Raw genomic sequence first — 23,566 nt, forward strand, 5'->3', positions numbered from 1 at the left:
AGGGCCAGAGCATTCATATGCAAAAGCCTCTGCCACAGCTTGGGTGGGGCGGGGTCTCAGGGAATCAACAGGGCAGAGCAAGCAGCTATGGCTGATCCTCAGCCCTGCCCTAAGAGGCCCTGCGTCTCAGTGTTCCGGTAATAGCTGCAAGCACCTCTGAGAGAAAGCCGCCCTCGAGTTCCGAGTTCTGCCCGCTGCCAGACAGTCCAGTTTCTCCCCGTATGAGTCTGGGTCCCCAGAGACTTCCCAGAACTGGAGTTCAGAGCAATCGGGGGCTTGTGACTCCCTCCCGATTAAAAAAGACAGCCGTGTCCTCAGTTGCCAGCCCTTGCCGCGTGCGCCTCCGTACCTCTGCACTTTACTTCCGCACCTCCTCTGAGTTTCAGTGTGCTGTTTTCTTTCCTTCTAGTTGTAGAATTTCCACTCAGCCAGCCTTCCTGTAGTTCTGGATGATGTCCGTTTTGTCTTTTAGTTGTATTTTTGAAGTTGTTGTGGGAGGCAGCAATTTCTGGTGTTTACCTATGCCGCCATCTTGATTTCTCCTCTGTCCACTCCATTTTTAATAAAATCTAGATTTGAAGCAAAATCAGGAAAATTTTTAATATTTATTGAGTACTAATTATTTCTTTGCAGATAGCAGGAAGCCTAGCACAGCACATAATGGACACTTAAGCCCTTTAAAATCATGCCTTCATCATGTTAGTTTAGTGGTTAAAACATTATGGCTAATGAAATGGGAATGAAGAACTTAATCCTATTCTGGCCTATTTGTTGTTTTACTCTTGCTAATAAAATTTTTATTAAACGTTTTACCAAGGCCATGATGTTATAGAGTGGAAATATCTCAGTATAAATCCATTATTCTATTATCCAACTATTGCATCGGAATCATTACCTTATTTATTTATTTTTTTAAAAATTTATTATTTTTTTTTTTGGTGCCAAAACCCAGGATCGATATTGATTTATTTTTAATATATTTTTTATTGTTCACAGTATTATATCTCCCATTACCTCCCTCCCCCCCCCTTCCACTCCCTATTTTCTCCCCCAGATCTTCACTACCCTACTGCCCATGTCCATGTTTTATGCATATAAGTATATAAGTTCTTTGGTTTAATTCTTCTCATCTCCCCAACCCCATATCGAGGTATGTCAGTCTGTTGCATACCTCCCTGCCTTGGGTCTTATTTTGTTGGTTAATTCATTTTGTTCATTAGATTCCACAAGGAATCATCACCTTTAAATTTGAGGGACTAGGCATGTTTCTAGGCATCTCACAAGTTATTTAGCTTTGTCTAAATGAAGCTGCTATGTGGATCATTTTCTTAAAAGAATGATTATTTTTAATGAGAATGTGCTATAGATAGATGTTTACTCCTATTGACTAGCCTAGTTAAATGGACCAAACTACCAGTGGGTGTTTTTGATTTCCTGTATATTATATATTTCTGTGTATGTGTGTGTGTGTACATGTGTGTGTGAAGTGCGCCTGAACATACCTCTTCTGAGTGGTTGGTTTTGGAAAGCATTTAGTATTCAAACTTGCATTAACATGTGCTTTTTTAAGGTGGGACGAGTCAGTCAGATGTTTCGACTCTTCCTACGGTCCCGTCAGGCACTGGTTTGGAAGCGGGTGACACTGTGATGGAAGTAGACACTTCAGCTGAGCAGTTGCTACAACCTTCCACGTCCTCCATGGTCCACTCCACAGCATCTCCTCCAGGAAGCCCACCTTCTACTTCTCTGCTGTCCTCTCCAGACAGTGAGCACAGGTCGTCTGCCGAGGCGTCTGGACAGCACACACACCATCAGTCTGGTGAGGATGTTACTCTTTAAATAGGCGGTGGGTCGTCTGATGGTTTCTGCTCATGACCATTCTCTAGGGGCTGTTTGGAAAGACACTAAGTCACATTGACTGGTTCCTGCTGGAGCAAATAATCTAAATGACACACAATATGTGAACATATAACCAAAACATGAAATTCAAGTGTGCCTAACCTGCATGAATTTTAATAAGTAGCAGGAATCTTCCATTTACATAAGAGAGTTTTATAAAAATATGGGTACCAGGAGATAGTTTAATGAACCTCTCTTAAAGATTATTTTTATAGGCCATTATAGACCAAAATCTTTCTAAACCTATTTGGTTGTAAGTCTGTATTAAAGTAATGGTAAAAATATAGCACTGATTATTATTGTTTCCATTGTATTTATATTTTTTCTTATTTTTTCTCAAATCACGAAGCACTTTTAATAATTCTGTATGGTGCATTTGATGTGGTCTGTTGCCAGCAACATATACAGTACAATTAACTAAAATAATTATTTCTTCTATATTTACTTAAAAAAGAGTTGTTTAAACAATTGTCTTTTTGGTGCTTGATATTAGGGGAAAAATTAACTTCTAAATTCTGTTAAAATACTATTTCCTCAGTATTATAACTCCTTTGTGTTCAATTTATTTTTCCCTCAAACTGTGGCCTGTACTATTTGTAACAGTAATTGTCAGCAGCTATGTCTGTAGTTACTTGGCATCTTAACTGTATACATGTAATTATAATAACCGGTAAGATGTTTTTCCTTGGGTTTTTTCCTCAAGGAACAATTTTACTTGACATATAACCGAAATATTATCACCTGGAGGTACAGCTGGCAGGCCTAAGCTGAAACTGATAAAATTTCCTAACAGCCTAACTGCCAAGCTGTCACTGTATTCTTGTTCTCTGGAATTGGATGCCAGATCACCAAACATGGGGTGTTTTTAAATTAAGCACTTTTTAAATCAATATTTCCCATTTTTATTAATTCATTTTAGGTTATGGGAATGGAAGCCAGAATCAATTATGTAACTGTTAACACTGTGCTCAATTTATCTACAGTAGTAAGATAAAGCTAAGCTATAAAATCCGGTTTTTCATTCTCTAATCAACATAGCATTCCAACTTATGGGAAAATAAAATATTTTGGAGAGTTTGGGAACAAGGAACAGAATCAGTTAAAAGTTTGCTTTTCAAAGCAGGTAAAATTGGTAAAAACAAGAATTTTTAAAGCGATAGCATTCTTGGAAATATTCTTCAGTATTGTAATCATTTATAAGTTATCAGGAAAAACTTAACAAGAAGACTCGTTCACATTCCAGTGCATCTCAACTCATTACAGTTATTTCTGAGAAAAGTACTTAGTATAGTTATTTTTTTTTGTTATAGTTATTTAACACATCTTAATACTGCATTTCAAATTGCTAAATTTAATATTAAATACTGCAGTCATGTGACTCATTGAAATAGAAAAACTTTGTGATGATCATGTGATCACTTTGCAGTTTGCCTATATATTTTTCAAAGAAAGTAAGGAAATATTTTTAACTGGTAGATTATTGAAAGAATTTTGGTTGACTACACCATGAAAAATTGGAATATTTTCTGTGTTATCAAGATAGTTTTGCTATTGAGGAAAGTGTTTGATGTTAGATGTAATATCTAAGGATTATGTCTGTAATTGTTTTGACACTAAGCCTTTCATTATCCCAGAGCCCAACATTTTAACAATAAGGACTTAATGTCTTCCTTTGTTTCCCAATCTCTTAAGGACTTTTAAGTCCAGAACTAAGGTTTGTGATGGTGGGATTTGTCCATGGAGTGGGTGGGAGTGTCATCTTCAAGCCATGATTTCTCTTACTGTCCTGCATAGAAATAAAGAAAATGAAAAGTGTGCTTCTTGCCTTGCTGCAGATACCTCTTTCTATAAATGTTTATTCTCTTCCTTCATGTCCCTTGCATTTCCTGTCACTTTTGCTGGGGTGAAGGAAAGGGACATTGAGAATGTGAAAACTTGCCTGGCAAAATTCCTTCTCCGATTGAACCTAATTATTTGCTCTCTCTTAGACTGAGCTGAGTTCCTGAGTGATAGTGAGGAAGGTCATGACCACACACGTTAGTGTGTGCTCCACACTGTCAGGGTAGTCCTTAGACACTGTGCTTATTCTACACCTTCCTATCTCTCAGACTTTTCACCGCCTCCCCCCCCCTTCCCTCATCCCCCCCCCCAGCTGCCCACCTTCCTGCATTGGCACAACCATTGATGTGATGGGAGAAGTGTGTCTGCTCCTATGAAAGGGCACTCCCATTCCTTCCCAGCACCTCCAGGACTTTGCTCTCTCTCCTGCATCATTATTGCCTTTTCTCCTGAATTGTTCCTTTTGGCCTCAAGCATGCTCTGTTATTATCCACTGTCTTTAAAATTCTCTTAATTATCCCGATTCCCCTCCAGCCTTATAGCTTTGCTTCTTTTAAATCAGAGTCTTCAAAAGAGTCACTCACACATATTATTTCTATTTTCTTACCATCTTCCATTTATTTATCCACTAATTCCAATCTTCCTTTCAGCCCCCTTTTCCACAGAAACCTTTGTCGGAGTCACTAGTGACTTCCATTTTGACAAATTTAGAGTCTACTTCTCTGTTAGTACCTTACTCAAACTTTTGACCCAGTTGCGTTTAAGTCTGCTGCTCCTTTCTTTCTTGAAACTTTCCTTTCTTGGCCTTTTGACACCACTTTTGCCACTGTACCCAGACTACCAACTCTTGGTAGTTTTCAGTGATCACTGCTGATGTTTCTTCTTCTGTAGAACCCCATAGTCCGGCTCCTTTTCGCTATCGGTGATCTATCCCTGGGCGACTATGTCAGTTCCCATAGCTTTTAATATTTCTTCCAAGTTGATGAGCCCTAGACTCTTACGTGCAGTGGCTTATGGGACACTGCTTTCAGACTGTCTTTGGACATCTTTAGTTTAATGTGTCCAGACTAAAACTTAATTTAGCCTCCCACCCTTTCAGTCCCCTAATCTATTCCATCTTGGTTGTTTTATATCTTAGTAAATTATAATACCACTGCCCATTTGCTTGTTTTAACAGCCTATGACTTGTTCCTGATAGTTCACTTTCCCTCGTGACCCAGGCCCAGTCCACTATCAAGTCCTGTTGGTTCTACTTCTTTCCCTCTCACCACCTTTCTTGTCTGCTGATTGCTCTCCCTGCAGCTGTTCTTGCTCCCTTATCATTTATTCTCCAGGCAGCAGCCTTGTATTTTTAAAGTTTTTTAAAATGTTAGCTCAGATTATATAACTTAGCTGTTTAAAATCCCTCAAAGAGACCTGGCCTGTGTGGTTCAGTTGTTAGAGAATCAGCCTGCACACCGAAGGGTCACAGGTTTGATTCCTGGTCAAGGGCAGGTACCTGGGTTGCAGGTTTGCTCCCGCCCCCGGTTAGGGTGTGTGAGGAGGCAACCAATCGACGTGTCCCTCTCACACCGATATTTCTTTCTCTCTCCCTTTTCCTCCCTCCCTTCCATTCTCTCTAAAAAGCAACGGAAAAAATATCCTCAGGTGAGAATTAACAAAAAGCAAACAAAAAAACACACAAAAAATAACCCTCAAAGATTTCTAATTGCAATTGGAACTACAACTACAAAAGAAGGAAATCAAACTCCTTACTGTGGACTTGCAGGAACTGACGTGGCCTGGCCCTTGCCTCCCGCTCCAGCTTTCTCTCACACCACTTCCTCAGTCCCTGATGATCCTGCGCTCTAGCTGTCCTGGTTTCCTTTCAGTTTCCCAAATGTGCCACTTTCTTTCTGATTCTGAGCCTTGTACTTAGAGTTGGAGAACAGTAAGCACCGAGCTGAGAAGCTCTTCCCCTGACTTAATCATAGAGTCAGCCCCTTGTTTCTTGGGTCTCAGCTCAAATGTCTCCCAAGGGAGGTCTTTCATAACTCCCCTACCTAGATTTATCTTTTTTTCCTACCTCCCTAAAAGTTTATTCTCCCTTATAAATAGCTCTGCTTATTTCCTGGAAAGTTCTTATAAAATTTTGTAATTTTCTTGCTCATTTTTGATTGATATATGACTTACTGTCTCTTACTAGAATATATTCTCATAAAGACAGAGAGACATTATCTATCTTGTTCTATGTAAGCCTCCCCCTCAAAAAATAGTCATTCTCTAAAGGTACTGTTAAGATTGTTATCTTTAAGCTAGTATAGCTATACTAGTGACCCGGTACACGGATTCGTGCACATTGAAAGGAAATTAATTAGAAGGTGGCCCATGGGGCGGGACTGGGTGAGACGGGCCGGACATGCCCTGGAGCCAACCTCCCACGGTCCCTCCCAGGCATCTGCAGAGTGAGCAGGGGTCCCTCCAGCAGGTAGGGTCCCTTGGCCTGGCCTGTGGGGATTGGGCCGAAACAGGCTCTCCAACATCCCCTGAGGGGTCCCGGAGTGTGAGAGGGCACTCTGCAAAGTTGCTGTCGTACAGGGTGTGGAACGCAAATGTGAGTGTGCAGTAAACCAGATTCGGGGCTGACAGTGCCCCAGCAACAACATAGCCCACTGCCAAAGGTGGAATCACGCAGCCCCATGAGGAGTCGGACTCGCTCCTCTCTGGTTTCAGGGTGCGTCACCCGAGAACCACCGCTGCCAAGTCACTGCAGCTCGGCAGCTCCTGCATTGAGCGTCTGCCCTCCTGGTGGTCAGTGCGTATCATAGCAACCGGTTGGACTGTCGGACACTTAGCATATTAGCCTTTCATATATTTATAGATAGGGTATACTTAGCTCTATTTTAGTCTGTATAGTTTCAGCCCACTCCATTCATTCTGGATGTTTCCCATAGGCTCCCCAGTGTGATGTCATCTAGGGGAGATGCTGTGAATGGGTATCCAGTCACTCATCATTTTTGGATCCACTGTTTGCCCTCAACTATTCAGAACATATAAGACTACATTATTTCCTACTTTGTTCAAAAATATTTTAAGGTAATTTACAGAAATACTTTTTAAAATCATTTTTATAAATGATAGAATTAGGACAAACAGAAATATAAGTAGGAAAAAACAAAATGAAGCCATGAGTGAGGTGAACATACCAAATGCATTACCAAGGAAGAGTGTATCTAGGGCAGCGGTTCTCAACCTGTGGGTTGCGACCCCTTTGGGGGTCGAACGACCCTTTCACAGGGGTCGCCTAAGACCATCGGAAAACACATATAATTACATATTGTTTTGGTGATTAATCACTATGCTTTAATTATGTTCAATTTGTAACAATGAAAATACATCCTGCATATCAGATATTTACATTACGATTCATAACACTAGCAAAATTACAGTTATGAAGTAGCAACGAAAATAATTTATGGTTGGGGGTCACCACAACATGAGGAACTGTATTAAAGGGCCGCGGCATTAGGAAGGTTGAGAACCACTGATCTAGGGGACCCGAGTAGACCATGATTAATTAGGAAAATTAGGAAAACAAATATACTCAAGTGTAATTTGAAATCAGCTGGTAGTACTTTTTGTTTGACTTCTTTACTCTTTGTATACTTGAATTTTATTTCAAGTAGTCAGACCATTTGAAACCATATTCTATATACATAACTCAGAATTTAATCAGACATTTTGATTCTTATATTACATGTGGTTTTTTCTTGACTATTTAACAAAAGACTGGTTATATGATTAGTTAAAAACTAGAAAGGTCTGAATATGAGTTGAAACTATTAGGTTAAAATGAAATCTCCACAGTTTTATGTATTTCAAGGTAATTATAAGGTTTTTCTTCTTTTCTTGGTAATGCCAATCAGATATCACTTTTAGTCATTTCTAAATTAAGCCTGAAAATGTCTTCATTTTGTGTGTTATTTGCAATTTTTTCCCATGGTAATGAGGGAGTGGTACATGAGGCCATCATTCCAGCATATTACAGCTTTGTTCCTTTTATTTTATTTTAATCTAAATCACAGAATATGATTAGAAAAGGTGGTTTTGGATTGGATGGGTATCTCAGTACATACAAAATTCAGTTTGGGAGGCTCCCTTTGAGAAAGGAGTCACAGCAAGGACCCCTGTTTTGAATTAAATGGATCACTTAGACCAGGAGGATTTCATTTTGTTAAGATAGTATATGATATGGACTATTTGTGGATTCCTGCTTGTTTACAAACAACTGTGTCTACTCAGATTTACAAATCTATTTAGGTCTATCCAGAATCATTATAGCTGAATTGAGCTCTGTAGAAAAAATGTCTGGGGAGATAAGAACTCTATTATCAGAGCAAACATTTTAAAGCCCAAACATCCAGATTTCAGTTTACTTAAAGGGGATCGGGGTCTACTCAGACAAGGTAAGGCCATTTATAGATTATAAACAAGTGGAAATGTTAGGTTAACAGCCACTTTGGGGAAACTAAAGAAGAGGCTAGAGGAACTTGGAAGCCGTAAGTGAAGGAGTGACCAGTTGTAGGAGAAAGAATGCACAAGGACCACCTGGACAAGACACACATTGAGAGCAGGCAGAGAAAGCACCATGGGTCAGATATAAACATAGCCCAGTGTCCACGACCAAAGACCCTGTGTATTGGAGAAGCAGGACATGAGGTTAGAACCAAGCCGGCCTTTGTTCCCTGTCTCAGTGGGAATTAAGGCATTAAGGAGACTAGCTTGGAGTCTTTGGGAAGAACACAAGAATAGAGAGTTAGTAGTTTTAGAGATGGAAGTACAATTTTTCCTTTAGCATTTCCTGACACATTGTTGAGGGTTTTTTGTTTCTTACTATTTTTTAATTCAACCCAAAGGTATTCATTTTAATCACTTTCTATTTTGGCTTATCTTAGCAAAACTAATTCTAAGCATTTATTTGCATTATAAATTATATATGTTTGTGTGTGCATTTCTACAAGGGTGTAATATGTGTGTATTTTACCTGCCTTTAATATGTCAAACCCACTGGCAGAACTATTTGTATGTGTGGTTGAAATTTTTAATTTATTATTTGCTTTTCCTAGTTAGCTATGTGTTGACTTCTTTTTCTAGGCTCATTTTTTTAACCCAAGGGGGAAAGAGCCACCATACAACCAGCTTTAAAAGCAGGCAAACAAATTCTTCTTTCTAGAGCACTGGAAGCATTGGCTAAATCTTGAGTTTCCAGGTTAGAAAACATCACTGCTTGCTCCTAGGGCTGCTGTTTTTTTGCTGCATCACCCAGTGGTCTAGGATGGAGACTCTTATATTCCCACAAAACATTTGGCAGTACAAGAGAGAGGGTTGGAAACAACCATGAAATTGGGTAAATTTTTTGGTGATTTTTTTCTGTTTTCATAGCAAAATTTGACAGATATAATCTCACTTCTTATGGCAATTTCTTTTGAAGTATAAAAAGATAGACTTTATGGCTTTATAATGATGCTCTATTTTATATTGTAAAAAGCATTGTTATTATGCTGACAGTCAATCCTATATAATAAAACCCTAATATGCAAATTGACGGAACAGCAGAATGACTGGTGGAACAACTGGTCGCTATGATGCGCACTGACCACTAGGGGGTAGACGTTCAGGAGCTGCCCCCCGGTGGTCAGTGCACTCCCACAGGGAGAGCGCCGCTCAGCCAGAAGCCGAACTCACCTCTGGCAAGTGCAGTGATTGTGGTGGGATCCTTTCCTGCCTCCACGGCAGCGCTAAGGAACAGTGAGCCGAGCGGTAAGGAACAGCGAGCAGGCAGGTGGTAAGGACCAAGGAGTCCTGGACTGTGAGAGGGATGTCTGACTGCCATCTTAGGCCCAGGGGGATCGGGCCTAAGCCGGCAGCCAGACATTACCCGAGGGGTCCCGGACTGTGAGAGGGCACAGGCCGGGCTGAGGGACTCCTACCCTCTACCTCCAGTGCACGAATTTCAGGCACTGGCCTCTAGTAAGGTATATGTGTCTACCTAAAAGGAAAGCACTATCTATTGAGCATACAGTTCATTTCTCAATGAATACTATCTTCCTCTGTACTGCAGAATTCTCTAGGAAGAACTAGCAGTGAGAGACTATGATGGTACTTGAATGGCTTGTGAAATAGCTGCCAATTGGCTAATTGAATAAAACTCTATACATAGATGACATAGTAATGAGAGGTTAGTATCTCTGGCATAATGAATTCCCAAAGTAATACACCAGTGTTTGCAGCCTCATAATGTATGTACAAGAGGCTGAAAGCTGTTTGGCAATTTATATAATTTGCTGCCAGTGTCACAAGAAATTGTGTGTGCTCCCACCATCAAATCTTCAACTATTGACTCTTACCCGTGTGCCCCGCCGGCCCTTTGGTTCTGGTGGGTGAAGTTTTATGCACCTGTCCAATACCAGTTCCTCCTCTTCTCAGGGCAGCCCGTCCCCTTTGGTGGACTCAAGGGTATCCTTCCTGTGTTTGCCACTTCTTTCCATGTATCATCTTTCTTTCTGCTCCCAATTCAGCATTGTCCGTTAGCATACAAACATAGGGATTATCTACCAAACTAACACAAACCATTCGCCCGCTTTGTTCCCCATTAGCAAGACTTGGAGTGTATGTGCCTTTTTTTTAAAAAAAATGTATTTTTATTGATTTCAGAAAGGAAGGGAGAGTGAGGGAGAGATAGAAACATCAGTGATGAGAGAGAATCATTGATCAGCTGCTTCCTGCATGCCCCCCACTGGAGACCGAGCCTGTAATCCGGGCATGTAGTCTGACTGGGAATTGAACCATGAGCTCCTGGCTCATAGGTCAACCACTGAGCTACACCTGCCAGGCATATGTGCCTTGATTCTACATCATTACCTCCCCTTTGTCTTGAACCTGTTCCAGTAGGTTTGGTCCCTGTGATTTCACTGAAACACCTCTAGTCAAGTGATTCCAAAGTGCAAAATCCAATGGGAAGTTCTCAGTATCTTTTTTATTATATCAGCAGCTTTGACACAACTGCTTACTCCAAACTCCTAACACATTCTGTCACTCAGCCTACAGAAGTCCCTCACTCAGTTCCCTGTGCTCTTTGCGGGCTTCTCTTTCTCACTCCTCCTCTTAAACACTGGAGTGTCCCAGAGTTCATTTCGTAGACTTCTCTATCATCACTTACTCTCTAGTCACATCACCAGTGACATCCAGATAACTTGGGGAATTCTAGACTGTCATATTCAGTCCCTACTCAGCTTCTCCACTTGGATACGTCATTTCTTTTCTTTCTTCTAATACCGCTTGCTCCTTCTCTGTTCTTCAGTGTTGCAATAAATGGCATTCTCTTTTTCCCGTTACCTAGGCCATCAGCAAAACTGTGCTTCCATTGCCTGTAAGGTAATCCCACATCCCAGTGCACTCTCCTGCAAGCATTTGCACTTGCTGTTCCCTCCACTGGGAGTGCCCTTCCTCCACACAGTGCGTCCTTGAGGTCTTTGTTCAAAAACCACCTTGTGAGAGAAGCCCTTCCTCATGACCAAACACAAAACAACCCTGCCACTGTCTGTCCCCCATTCCTTGTCCTGCTCAATCATCGCATTATCCCACAGACATATACAGACACATACATGTGTGCTATATACGTGTGTGTTCAGTGATGTCTGTTTTCTTCTCAGAACATAAACTCCACATGCATAGAGACTATTTTGTTCACCATTTCATTTAACTCCAGAGCCTAAAGCAGTGCTTCACACATAGTAGGCACTCAGTATCTGCAGAATTTTGTGTACCATTTTTTTTTTAATCTATGACCAAGGCTTCAGAGAAAGTTTAAGAAAATATTAAAGATTATGTACATATATTTGAGCATTAAAAAAGAAAAAACAAGGGACAATTCTAACATAAAAAGAAATATTTTAGCTGAAAAATATGGAATTTTCACTTTTTAAAGAGCTCGCCACTAATACATTCCAAGAATTGTTTCCAAATGTCTAACTTTTTCATCATTTTAATTGGATTTTAATTATTATTTGAATAAAATTAGTAGCATTTGTATATAGATTAGATGAGATAACTGATACTTTTTAGTTTTTCATTTCTTAATATCATTTTGTTGTAAAAAGAAATGAAATTAGTGAGGAGTGAGGAAAGGAATGTTTGTTTTAAAATGTTTTAACCTGGAGGACTTTATTTTCATTCTGTTTAATTAAATATTCTTAGAGAACTATATGTATCTAAATCATTAAGTTAAACAGAAGCATTAGGGTTTATAAGAGTGTATACTTTATCTCCTAATGACTGGTAATTTCTTTTTATATGAGTAATTTGTTTTTAGTATTCCTCCATGATACATGTATTTAATTTATATCCTTCTCTCTTGTATAATCAGATTACTATTTTCTTATATAATCTAATGTATAATCAGATTCTTGCTATTTTCTATTTTATTACTATCTTTTCACCTTTCTTTTCCTATCTGTGTCAGAATTTTTAAGGGGGCCTGAGATAGCTTTGCTCCGTAAGCGGCTGTACCAACTGAGGCTTAAGAAGGCTGAGCAGCAGAGGCAGCAGGAGCTGGCTGCGCCTTCCACTTCTGGTCAGGCTTCCCATGAGGGCCCCGCCCAAGACCCTCATGCTGCAGGTTATTAGCATACAGTGTCCTTAAGTAGCTGGTGGAGTTGGTGTTTAACACTGCTACTGTGTAGTAAGACGCTTCCCTTCCCCTTGGAAACAAAAGCTGATGCGCTTGCAGCTTCTCCTCTTTCTTGCCTTGGGTGGTGGTGGTCATCCCATAGCTAGAGAGACACATTGGCAGCAGTATTTGCCAGAATATAAAATAATGCATTGTTTTATTTATATTTGGAGAGGGGCTATATTTTTTGCTTTTGTAGTCAATGAACTACTTTCTAATAATTATCTATTGAATTTTGAGCCTCCATTGATATTTCTATTGAAATTTCCTATACCTTTAAATGGTATCTATGTTTATGACTCCTAGCTGCTCCTTTTTTTTTTTTTTTTTTTTTTTTTTTGCTTTAAAAGTTAACCAGTATTCCTATTCCCATATAAATGTAGTTATGCTGGATTTTAGAATTATAGTATTGTTTGGCCATACTAGCGTACTGACTCAGTCATCCCCTTCTGTAATTATTTGAACATTTTCAATATCTACTGACTTATCTCTTCTACACATAATCAGCTTTCTGATATGTAGGACAGCAGATGTACTCCACAGTTTTATGTCCTGTTCTGATGCTCTAAAACTCTGAGATAGTAATTATCTGTACCTCTCTTTTTCTTGGAGTATTTTACTGGCCCAGTTCTTTTATGGCAAGAAAGCTTTTGGTGCTCAATAAGCATTTGTTGAGAGAATTGATGAAAGATAGAGCATAAAATAATTTGTCAACTCTTTCCAGATGGATCACAGGTACTGCATATCCTATATTATAGGTATTGTCTTAGATTCCATAAATCTCTGCTTAGGAACTAAAGTGTGTCTGCATTCTCATACTAAGAGATTATTATACTTTAGTTTACTACCATAAGGGTTGGTGAGTTTGGGCATTAATTGCTTTGAGAACTCTGATTTAATTACTTGGAGTTAATTTGCATATTGGTAGAATTGGACAACTTTTACTCTGTTTATTTGTTCCAGTAAGCACTCTGATAACAGAAGCACATTATATAATGCCATGGTGGAATTAAACAGATTTAAATAACTGTAATATAGGTGTGCTGTTTGGAACAAATTCTGGACCTGATTTTTAATGCAGTCACGCAAAGATGTCTCTGATTTGTTTTGTTTTTACTATAGAGGAATCTTTTCCTATACTTGAAACTAACAAAAAAATTTGATTAGGTTACAATCATGGCATTTAATAAAACATTTGCTATGACTTTGTGCTTGTATAAGACTTTAGCTAAATTATTTCAGAAGTAAAAAATAGGCAACATAGAAACCAATAAGAAGACAAAATGTCTGTGTGTGTGTGTGTGTGTGTGTGTGTGTGTATGTGTCTGAAAAATACGGAAACTTAAGTGAGTTTGAGTATAAAACAAAGCTGTCTACATTAGCAGGAAAGCAATTTGTTTTGTGTTTTTTTTAATATATTTTATTGATTTTCTACAGAGAGGAAGGGTGAGGGACAGAGAGCTAGAAACATTGATGAGAGAGAAACATCAATCAGCTGCCTCCTGCATACCCCCTATTGGGGATGTGCCCGCAACCAAGGTACATACCCTTGACCGGAATCGAACCTGGGACCCTTGAGTCCGAAGGCTGACGCTCTATCCACTGAGCCAAACCGGTTAGGGCAGCAGGAAAACAATTTGAATGGAAGTAGGTTCTTTTTCGAATCAGAAAACTTTAGGGTGGTTATATAGTCTCTGAAATTAGATGCTATGTTCCCAACTCTTAAGTATCATTTTTAGTAAATAGTATCTAGTTTGGTAACCAGTATATTTGTGGGAATTTTAAGAAGCTGAAGCTGAGTAGATACCTTTTCAGTTATGAAGTTCAAAAACGTGTTATCTTTTCTTTGTTATTAAACAAAGTACTTGGGCCCCAAGGCTGACCACATGCACAGTATCAGAGACCCTTGGTGTTGCCACTCCAGGTGTGCCGCTCCCCTCACTTAAAGGTGGGGTCTTCATCTATTTCAAATGCTTTTGACATAGCATTTGTCTACTCTGCACATGCCCTGGGCTCCTCAACAGTGCTCTTTCCACATGTCACAGGAATACTGTTTGGTAATTACAAGAACCATTAAACTATGGGTTGTCATTTATTCCACAGGACAACTAATAAAATCTATATATTTTATTCAGTTATTAAATTCTTATATGAGGGGGGAAATACAAAAAATTCTTTATTATAGAACACATAAATTATAGAAATAAGGAATAGGAATGAAATTTATGAAATTAAACAGGGAGATAGGTTTTATTTGAAAAACTATTATTAAAACATTTTATTATACTTAGTGATTAAATACAATTTTTTGTATGTATATTATGGGCATTAAGTAGTTCATTCCTTCACTCTAGATGTTACTACTAAATACTTCTATCAGTAGAGAAAGTATCTAGATTTTAACTTATTAACAATAAGCAATATGCAATTCTCATATATAAAATCTGTATTTTCTCATTATACCTTGATATATTTAGAGTATCAGTGAGTGATAATACTGTCAATAAATGATATTTCTATTGTCTTCTCACCTATTTAAATCTTACCGCTATAAGATACTCAAAGGAGACATTAATATAATATGGAAACCAAACAATTTTCACAACTGTAGAATTTCTGAATTATTACATTGTCTAGCAAACAGTTTATTCTCTTTTTAAAATATAGGACTGATGAGAATCTTTTGTGAAGGGCTAAGTGTAAGATGAATCTACAGTACCTAATTTCTATAGGAGAGTGGGATTAAATCACTTGGTAGAAATAATCTACATTTTAATGGGATGGGGCCTCACGCTAGTTAATGATAATCCCAGATAGAATATATTTATTTAGTTGCCAGTATTTCTTGGCAAGTAAAAACTAAAACATCATTCAAAGGCACCAAATGGTCTCACCTTCAGTTTCAAAATTGCTGTTTAAAATGAGCTCTGGAAGATAGATGTTAAAAGATGTTTAAACAGTGATTTTTCTCTCTCTTTTTTTTTCTTTTCAACTGTGAACCCTTGTACCAGTCTCATATAGAAGTTCTAAGACAAAATATACAAAAGTGACCCCGTTGTGATTTCAGCATAAAGGAAGATAAGGAAGGTTACTCACCTGTTTGCCCCTCATGCCTCCCCCAAGTCACTGCTGCTCCCTGAAGTGCATTTTGAAGTCACTACTCTTAAAGAATTTTGACACCTATAAATGACAAGTCTACATGGCTAATTTTCAAACATTTTATTTTTCAGTCAGGATATATTTTTACTTTATTTAGTGTTTTAAAAACAGCATTTTTCCTACACTTTTTGGAAATACACCATAACTCATTTCTAGCCTTTCAGTGATTTTTTTTTTAATCATACAGAAATGAATTTTCCTTCATCAGATTACTGCCTGAGTATTAGACTTGGCTGAGATCTTGTCCCTGGCTCTGTGACTAGATGACCTTGGGCAGGTCATTTGGCTGCTTTATGCCTCAGTTTCCCAATTATTGCTGTATTTAGATAGTGTGACTGGCCATAATTTACAGAGATAGCATAAGGATGGGTTAGATAGTATAAAAAAGCTTTTATACTCCTAAGTAGAATAGTATACATAATAATGTACTATCCTAATCATAGTATGTTTCACTTACTACCTCAAACATGCTTTTATCAGGGCCCCATAAGGCTGATAGCATCTGGGGTTTTGAATGAGCTGTATGTATATTTCTCAGACGAATGCCGCAAACAGCTATGGCAAAGGCCTTCAGCATATGGCTGATTTTAAACCCAGCTCTTTTTTTCCATTTCAGGTCCCCTGAAGTCATGGGTTGCTGGCTCCTGCTCAGAGTGACAGCACCCTGTGGAGTCTGCTGGTACTGGCCCGACCACCACAGAGCCCCACTGGAGCAGGGAGCCAGCCTAGAGAGGGTCAGGTAGGAACTGTTTTTTCACTTTATGGCACGGTTTTGCTGACTGGAAAAACGTAATTTTTATACCCCCCCAAAGGGTATAGAACATTGGTGATTATTTTCAAAAAAAGGTTTTCAAAACTGAGCCATATTGGAAAAAATCAGCACTTACCCGATCCTGGGCAAACAGGCTCTTTCCAACACCAGCTCCCCAGTGTCCGTGATCACAGTCACATGTGGCGCTTCTCAGGTGGATGCACTCCATCCACGTTTTAGTGTTTATAGCATAGGCCACAGTAAATTTGATATAATATTGACCTAGCCCTGCAAGCACTCCATAACGACCTTGAATGATAATCCAAGCAAAGCAGTGATGATTTTCCTAGAACTTTACATATGAGGCTATGCTCCATAGTTTTCAGAACAGCTTCCTGTCATCAGTTTTCATTTAATACTATGTTTCTGAAACACAGGCAAGTGATAATACCATGAATTAACCCTTTTCTGTGAGCTACCTAAGCAGTTTACGTGGATTATCTCATTAAACCTTCCAAGAATAGTGTGTGGTAGCTACCATGTCCATTTTACAGATGGGGAAACTGAGACTTAGAGGAGTTAAATAACTTGCCCAGCATTACAGTACTACTGAGGAGAAAAGCCAAATTTGAACCCAGGGAGCCTGGCTGGCTGAAGAGTCCCTTTTATTTACCTGTCAGACTTAAGTTCATTATTTTTTTTCTATAGTTGAGAAGATTCTGACGTCAAAGGGCTAAAGAACTTTCTCAAGACCAAAGCACAAACTTTTCAGAAACATATAGTAATTGGCATGAGACACCTTGAGTTATTATTGAATGAGCTTTTGCTTAAAGTTTATCTTGACCTTAAAAATAATAATATCATTCTAGTCTAGACCCTTCCAATAAGCTGACAGGCCATATTGTGCTTTGTAGTAAATTACTGCTGCATCATATGGTTAGATAATTATTTTGTGATGGTGCCTTTCAGAAGGTGTCGCACAGAGAGATGGAGTAGAGTACGGAAACTAAAGCAAGCAGCATTGAGCTAATAAGTGGATTTTTGAAATACAAGCTATTCTGATGGTTATTGAGTTATTTTTTAGAAATATTTCTAAGTAGAAGTCATGAGTATGGTATTTATGAATACCTAGTGGTATAAAAACATATCACTTCAAATGTTTACATGATACGCAAATGATCCTTCCAAAAACAGCTGCAGGGCACTAGGATTACAAATAGAAGGGAAGCAATGGACAAGAAGGATTGCTTATTAAATGCTGGTCTTCAAGATGGGAGGAACAACAAAAGCTCCCTGAATATACGCAATATCCATGGCAGACTGGGAGACCAAAAGGAAACCCTTTTAGTTTAATAGTATCTGTCTTAACATAAACTTTGTTCATATTCTAAATCCTTTTAACAGTTTAAAAATATACAATTTTATGGAAATGACAGCATTCTAGATCCTTTATCAAAGTTTTTTTTTAGAAATTTATTCCTTCCTAAATTTTATTTTAATAATTAAATAAGACACACTTCATAACATTTGTACGTTTTATGAGTTTATGGAAAAATTAAAGATTTGTAAAAAGATTGCTTGGAGAGTTTATAAGGATCTTCATCATGAAATGAGAGCACAATAAAATGTATACTGAATCCAAAGGGATGAAAAACATTTCATAGGAGACATTCTAGGAGGATTTTCCAATATTTATTTCACTGACTCTCATTTTTATTATGTTTTTCTTCAAAGAATATAATTTTGTTTTTCTGTAAAAATCAACTTATCTGTTCTTCAAAAACAACATAGGATTGTATCCAACTCTGCAATGGATAAATGAGAAGCAGTCTTGTAAAGGAGAGGAAAGCATGAAGAGTTAGGGAACTGATTGAAGTTCTGTCATTCCTACTTCCTTTTGTGTGTGTGTGGTACAGATTTGTTGAACAGAATGTTCTGATGAAGAGGTGATAAGTAAGGATAAGTAAAGCTGTTATTCAAATGGTGGCCATGCTCTGTCAAAATCTAGCAATACAAAAACGTATGAGCAAACCGATTATGTCAGAAGGTGGACAATTTAAAGTTGATACAAGTGGTCCTAGCAGCAGGATTCAGACTTTTAAATGTACAGATAGTCAAGTGATATAAAGTTGCTGAGAATCCAGGATATATTGGAAAACTCTGCTATCATGTTAAGGACACTCTTAACTCAGAAGATCTACTTTAGGGGGCATCAGATGCCATCATGAACGGGAATTGATCAGCCACAATGCTAGATCTTTGTTTTTTTAACAGAACTTGCTAAGTACTAGAGCTCAAGAGATTAGAAACTGGGAACCATTCTCACATTTAAGGGAAAGCTGTTCTTATTATCCATATTTTTCCTTTTCCTGTAGCTCCCCTGGAACACTGGAACCCAAGCCAGGAATAGTAGCCACCTCCCACTATTCCCCAGGTTACCAGGTCCCCAGGATGGCCAGGAGGAAAGGAGAAGCTTAGGCCTAAAATTGTTGTGACTTGTTCTATGTCACAGAGCTCATTATCAGAATCAGAATAGAATAAAAAATGACTAACTCCAGACGACTGCTCTTCCCATTTTATCATGCTGCCTCCCCTCTATACCAGTGTTTTTCAAACAGTAGAGCTCATTTATAAAGTAAATTCTTCCATAGAAACTCAATGTATCAAAGAAAAAAATAAAATGTTCTTTTTGGAGCCAAGGTGAACAGCATGAAGCCAGACCATTAAGTCGCCTTCTTGCCTGTCTTTCTTTCCCCACCAGGCACCCAAAGAAGCCTGATGTTACAGAGTACAGATGTACTATGCACAATACATCCCATAGTTTTAAAGTTACCTATTTCTGTATTAGTAATGCCCTCACTGAATATTTCTTTCATAAACATTTTCTTGTCTAACATCTTCACTTGAGCTTCCTTTTCAGCTCGGTATAACAAATAACATCTAGCAAAGTGTAGTGAGCACCTCATTTCATGCTTGAATCCTCCAATCCAGAATAAACTCACCTTAAGGAGCTGGCAAAGGGGTTAAGAAGGACAAGAAGTCTACTGTTTAGTGGAAGAGTTAGCCATTTCTGTTTTATCTCCCTTGCCCCTTCTGCCTGCGCTGAGTGAATTTGATTAAAGGTATATGCATGAAAGTAGAAGGGTACTTTCTCAGCTCATTCTCAGAGTTGCTACCTGCTTGCCTGGAATAACATATCCTAAGCACATGCCCTGCTTACTCACTGCCTGGGGAACACACTGCAGTCTTACTTCTGTCCCCACCCTGGTCATTTGTTTCTTAAGCTTAGATATGATCATGACCTTGCTGTGCAGTTGTCTGCTGCTTACTTTTAAGTGGAAATCTCATTTTTGTTTCAGATTCTCCTTCTTCTGTGGTTAACAAACAGCTCGGATCCATGTCACTTGACGAGCAACAGGGTGCGTGCAACAGGAGATGTGCTATGCCCGCCATCCATAGTTCTATTGCAGTGCATAGGCCAACCTCTCTCCTTTTCCAGAGTGTTCCATTTCCATTACGGTTTAAGAGTCAGTATTTGTGGGCTAAATTGCCCTAGGTGGTACTGTGCAAGGGGCCTTCTTGACCTATACAAATTATGTTCTATGTAAACTATGTTAATTTCTACCTTTGGCCCTTTATGCCAAATTGAATTCTCTTCCTATACCAGTACTATAATGGATATAAAGTATATCCATTTTTTATTCTAGGTATCTATCATAAAATTGTGTAGAACTGTGGATGTGAGGTTAGCATATTACCTAGTGGGTAATTTAGAAAAGGTTATTTAAACATGGTAGTACTCTATATTACTACATTGCTATAGTCATGATACTTGGCTTTATGTCTCACTTTCTGGTGGGTAAGCTCTGGATAGCTGTAACTGTAAGGAATACAGTTATGAGTTACAGTCCTGAGGCTCCAAAGCCACAGTCAGAAAGGAAAGGACTTCCACCTCCTGCCTGCACTTTGGAAGCAGGAGAGGTGCAGAGTCAGCCTCAGAGCCTGGAGCAGAGCCTGATGAGATAGTCGTTACAAACATTTTTCAAAAAGTCATATAAAAAACTGAGCTCGAAAGCCGTAAGCTTACTTGGCTCAGTGTTTCCATACGCAGGATGCCTCACTCAAGCAGTATTGGGAAAGTGAAATATTGCTGAAGAACCTATTTGGTGGGAAATCTAATTTTAATTATCTCCTTGGAGAAATATTCAGAAACTAATTTTAAAGCAAATTGGAAAACTCCCGTACTTCTAATCTTAAATTATTGTTTATACAAGTAGGTTTTATGCTACAGGTTTTTCTGTTCTGATTTTTATTTTTAAAAAGATACCTTTTATTGATTTCAGAAAGGAGGGGGGGGGAGAGAGAGAGAGAGAGAGAGAGAAACATCGATGAGAGCGAATTATTAATTGGCTGCCTCCTGCACACCCCACACTGGGGATCAAGCCCAAACCTGGGCATGTTCCCTGACCGGGAATCGAATCTTGACCTCCTGGGTCATAGATCGACTCTCAAACACTGAGCCATGCTGGCCGGGCAGTTTTTCGGTTCTTGAGAATGAATAAATGAATTGGTAAATTAATTTAAAAACTAAGAAATTAAGCATACTTAACTTTATATATTTATTGTAGTGGTATTAACAATGAAGAATAATTACTTTGAGGTTAAATACAATTATAGTGGCATTACATTTTAAATTTTACTACTGTTTAAAACTGCTCTCTAATCAAGTAATTTTTTTGGTAAGTATATCTGAATATGAAGAGTATGTTAGTTACTACCAGAGAGTTTGTAGCCAGCTTCATAGTCTATAAAGTCACATGGAATAATTTCCATGGAATTATATTAAATATCATATTCAATTTAAGTTGGTACTTAATTTACATATGATACGGGATATGATGGAAAGAGACAAAGGACAATGCTCAGATTTTTGCATCAATGACGATGCCATTTACTTTGGTAGACTGTTTCGGAGGCAGAAATCAAGAGGTTTCGGGGGTTGTTGACAATGTATGTCTTTTGGTCAAACAAGTAGAGGTGTTGTATGAAATGTCAGATATTGAGTAGGTCTGCCAGAAGCTGTACCCCTGATAGACCATCATCAGTGCAACTTAGTAGTAAGTCCTCTGAGCAGAAATGTGCTAATGATGGACAGTTGAGCCAAGTAATTAAATCTTGGGCCTTTAAATGCCTTTTACATCCTTTAAAGTACTGGGACTTCCACATTCCAGGCTTATACTACCTGCAGATAACTTTTGCTGTAAGAGTTAAGCTTCCCCCCACTGTCTTTCTCACCTGGACTAATGCAGGTGACCCTCAGGCTACAGTCTGTTCTCTCCCAACAGCCAGAATGGACTTTTAAAAAGGTAAATCTAATCACGTCATTCATCTGCCTCACACTTTGTAATTGGTTCCTATGTCCTTCAAAGCAACCTGAGTCCTTACAGAGCCCCTACATGACCTGGCCCTTGTCTCCCCAGCCTTATCTTAGGTTACTCTTCCTCACCCGATAAGCTCTTGCCAAATAAGCTGCTTTCAGTGCTTCTTTCCCTCTCAGATTCCTTCTTTTCCCCTCTACCAAAAATGCGTTCCCTTCAGCCACTTAGCAAACCACACTTAGATAGCACTTTCTCAAAACTGACAGGACCGTCCCTTTCTCTTTGATCTATTTTTCTTCATTGCATTTGTCAACATTTGTAATCACACACTTTAGGGATTGTTTCATGCTTCTGCATGTTCTGTAAATGTTGTTTTATTCATAATATACTCAGTGTGTAGCACCACATCTGTTATACATTCACAATGAGTTATTTATTAGATGAGTGAATACATGAATTAATTCTTTAAGCAGTGAACTGCTATAGAAATTATTTCAGCTTGGGAGAAACATGACCAGATTTATGTACTAGAAAGATCATTTTGGCAGCATTCTAAATGACTAATAAGAAGGGAGTAAAATTGGCAACAGCAAGACCAAGAGGCTGTTGCATCAGTCCAGGTGAGAGGCGGTGAGGCGTCCAGTCAGAGGCAGTGGTAGTGGGAAATGAGAATCGACAGATTTCTTAAATATTTAAGAAACAGAATTAACGGGACTTTGAGACCGGCTTAGTTTAAAAAGGAACGGTATCCAGGTGTCTTAGAGGGTGATAAATAGTGATCCCATCAGCCAAGATAGAGATTTCAGGGGAGCAGCTCCTTATAAGGGAAAAGAGACACGCAATTTCCTCCATATGTTGAGTTTGAAGTATCTTGGGATCTCCACATGGAGCAATCTCATAGACAGTTGGATGGATATGTGATTCTGGACGTCACCAGAGAGGTCTAAGGAGGAGATAAAAACTAGGAATCGCCACTTTCCAGGTGGGAGTGATGAGATTGTTGAGGATAAGAGGGTGAGTGAAAAGAGGAGTCTATGCAGGAGCAAGCAGAGAAAGAATCTAGCTCGGAGATGGGCAGGAGTGATCAGAGAGACAGGAGGGGCAGAAAGGGTGCCATTTCCAAAGTCAAGGGCATCTGGTCAGTGGTGCCATGGGAAGCACCGGCGCTGGCAGTTGGCTGGTTATCGATTGCTTTGGCATTGCAGCTCCAGTGAGGTGGTGGCATGGAGCCAAGAGCAGTGGTTTGAGGAGAAAGATTTTTTTTTTTTAAGTAGAGCCATTGGTCTGTAGGTGACTCTTTCAGTAAGCTCAATTAGGAATGAAAAGATAGAGGAAATGTAATATTTGCGGGTGGGGGGTGGGGAATGGGAGGGGTGAGTTTCAAAACTGTAGAATGGAACAAGTTGTAGATTTAATAAGTTTTCTTTCCGAATATATCTCTAACTAATGGTTGTTTAAGCATATTTTAGATTGCCATTCTTTTAAAGAAACACTAATGTATTTTTAATTGATAATTTACCCCAGGTGCTTTTACATGTTTTAATTTAATTTTCCATGGTAATAAATATATTTCTTTATTTGAGGTTATTACCAAGGATAAAAATGTTATTAATGAAAATTTTCAAAATTTTCATGGCTTACTTCACTGAAAAGAAAATGTTTTTCTTTCATTAATTATGAAAACATTATTGAACTGGTTGTTTGCAATTACTGTTTTTGCTTATTTATCTTGAATTTTTAACAAGAGTACAACATTTTAGAAACAAAAATATATTTAGTCTAAATATTGAGAGTCATACTTTCTCCACAGTTCTTATTTTCTTTTATCAAAAT

General features: G+C 38.6%; 1 protein-coding gene across 1 annotated transcript in view; it reads left to right on the forward strand.

Annotated features, from left to right (window-relative positions):
• The window catches only part of DCAF6 (DDB1 and CUL4 associated factor 6), a 74,445-nt gene that overhangs the window by 22,688 nt on the left and 28,191 nt on the right, over window positions 1-23,566 (forward strand). The window contains exons 11-13 of the mRNA XM_014528529.1: window positions 1,571-1,819; window positions 12,239-12,394; window positions 19,715-19,774. Coding sequence (XP_014384015.1) covers window positions 1,571-1,819; window positions 12,239-12,394; window positions 19,715-19,774 — 465 coding nt within the window. The remainder of the gene's footprint in view (window positions 1-1,570; window positions 1,820-12,238; window positions 12,395-19,714; window positions 19,775-23,566) is intronic.

This window comes from Myotis brandtii, unplaced genomic scaffold (genome assembly GCF_000412655.1).
Source record: "Myotis brandtii unplaced genomic scaffold, ASM41265v1 scaffold64, whole genome shotgun sequence".
NCBI classification, from domain to species: Eukaryota; Metazoa; Chordata; class Mammalia; order Chiroptera; family Vespertilionidae; genus Myotis; species Myotis brandtii.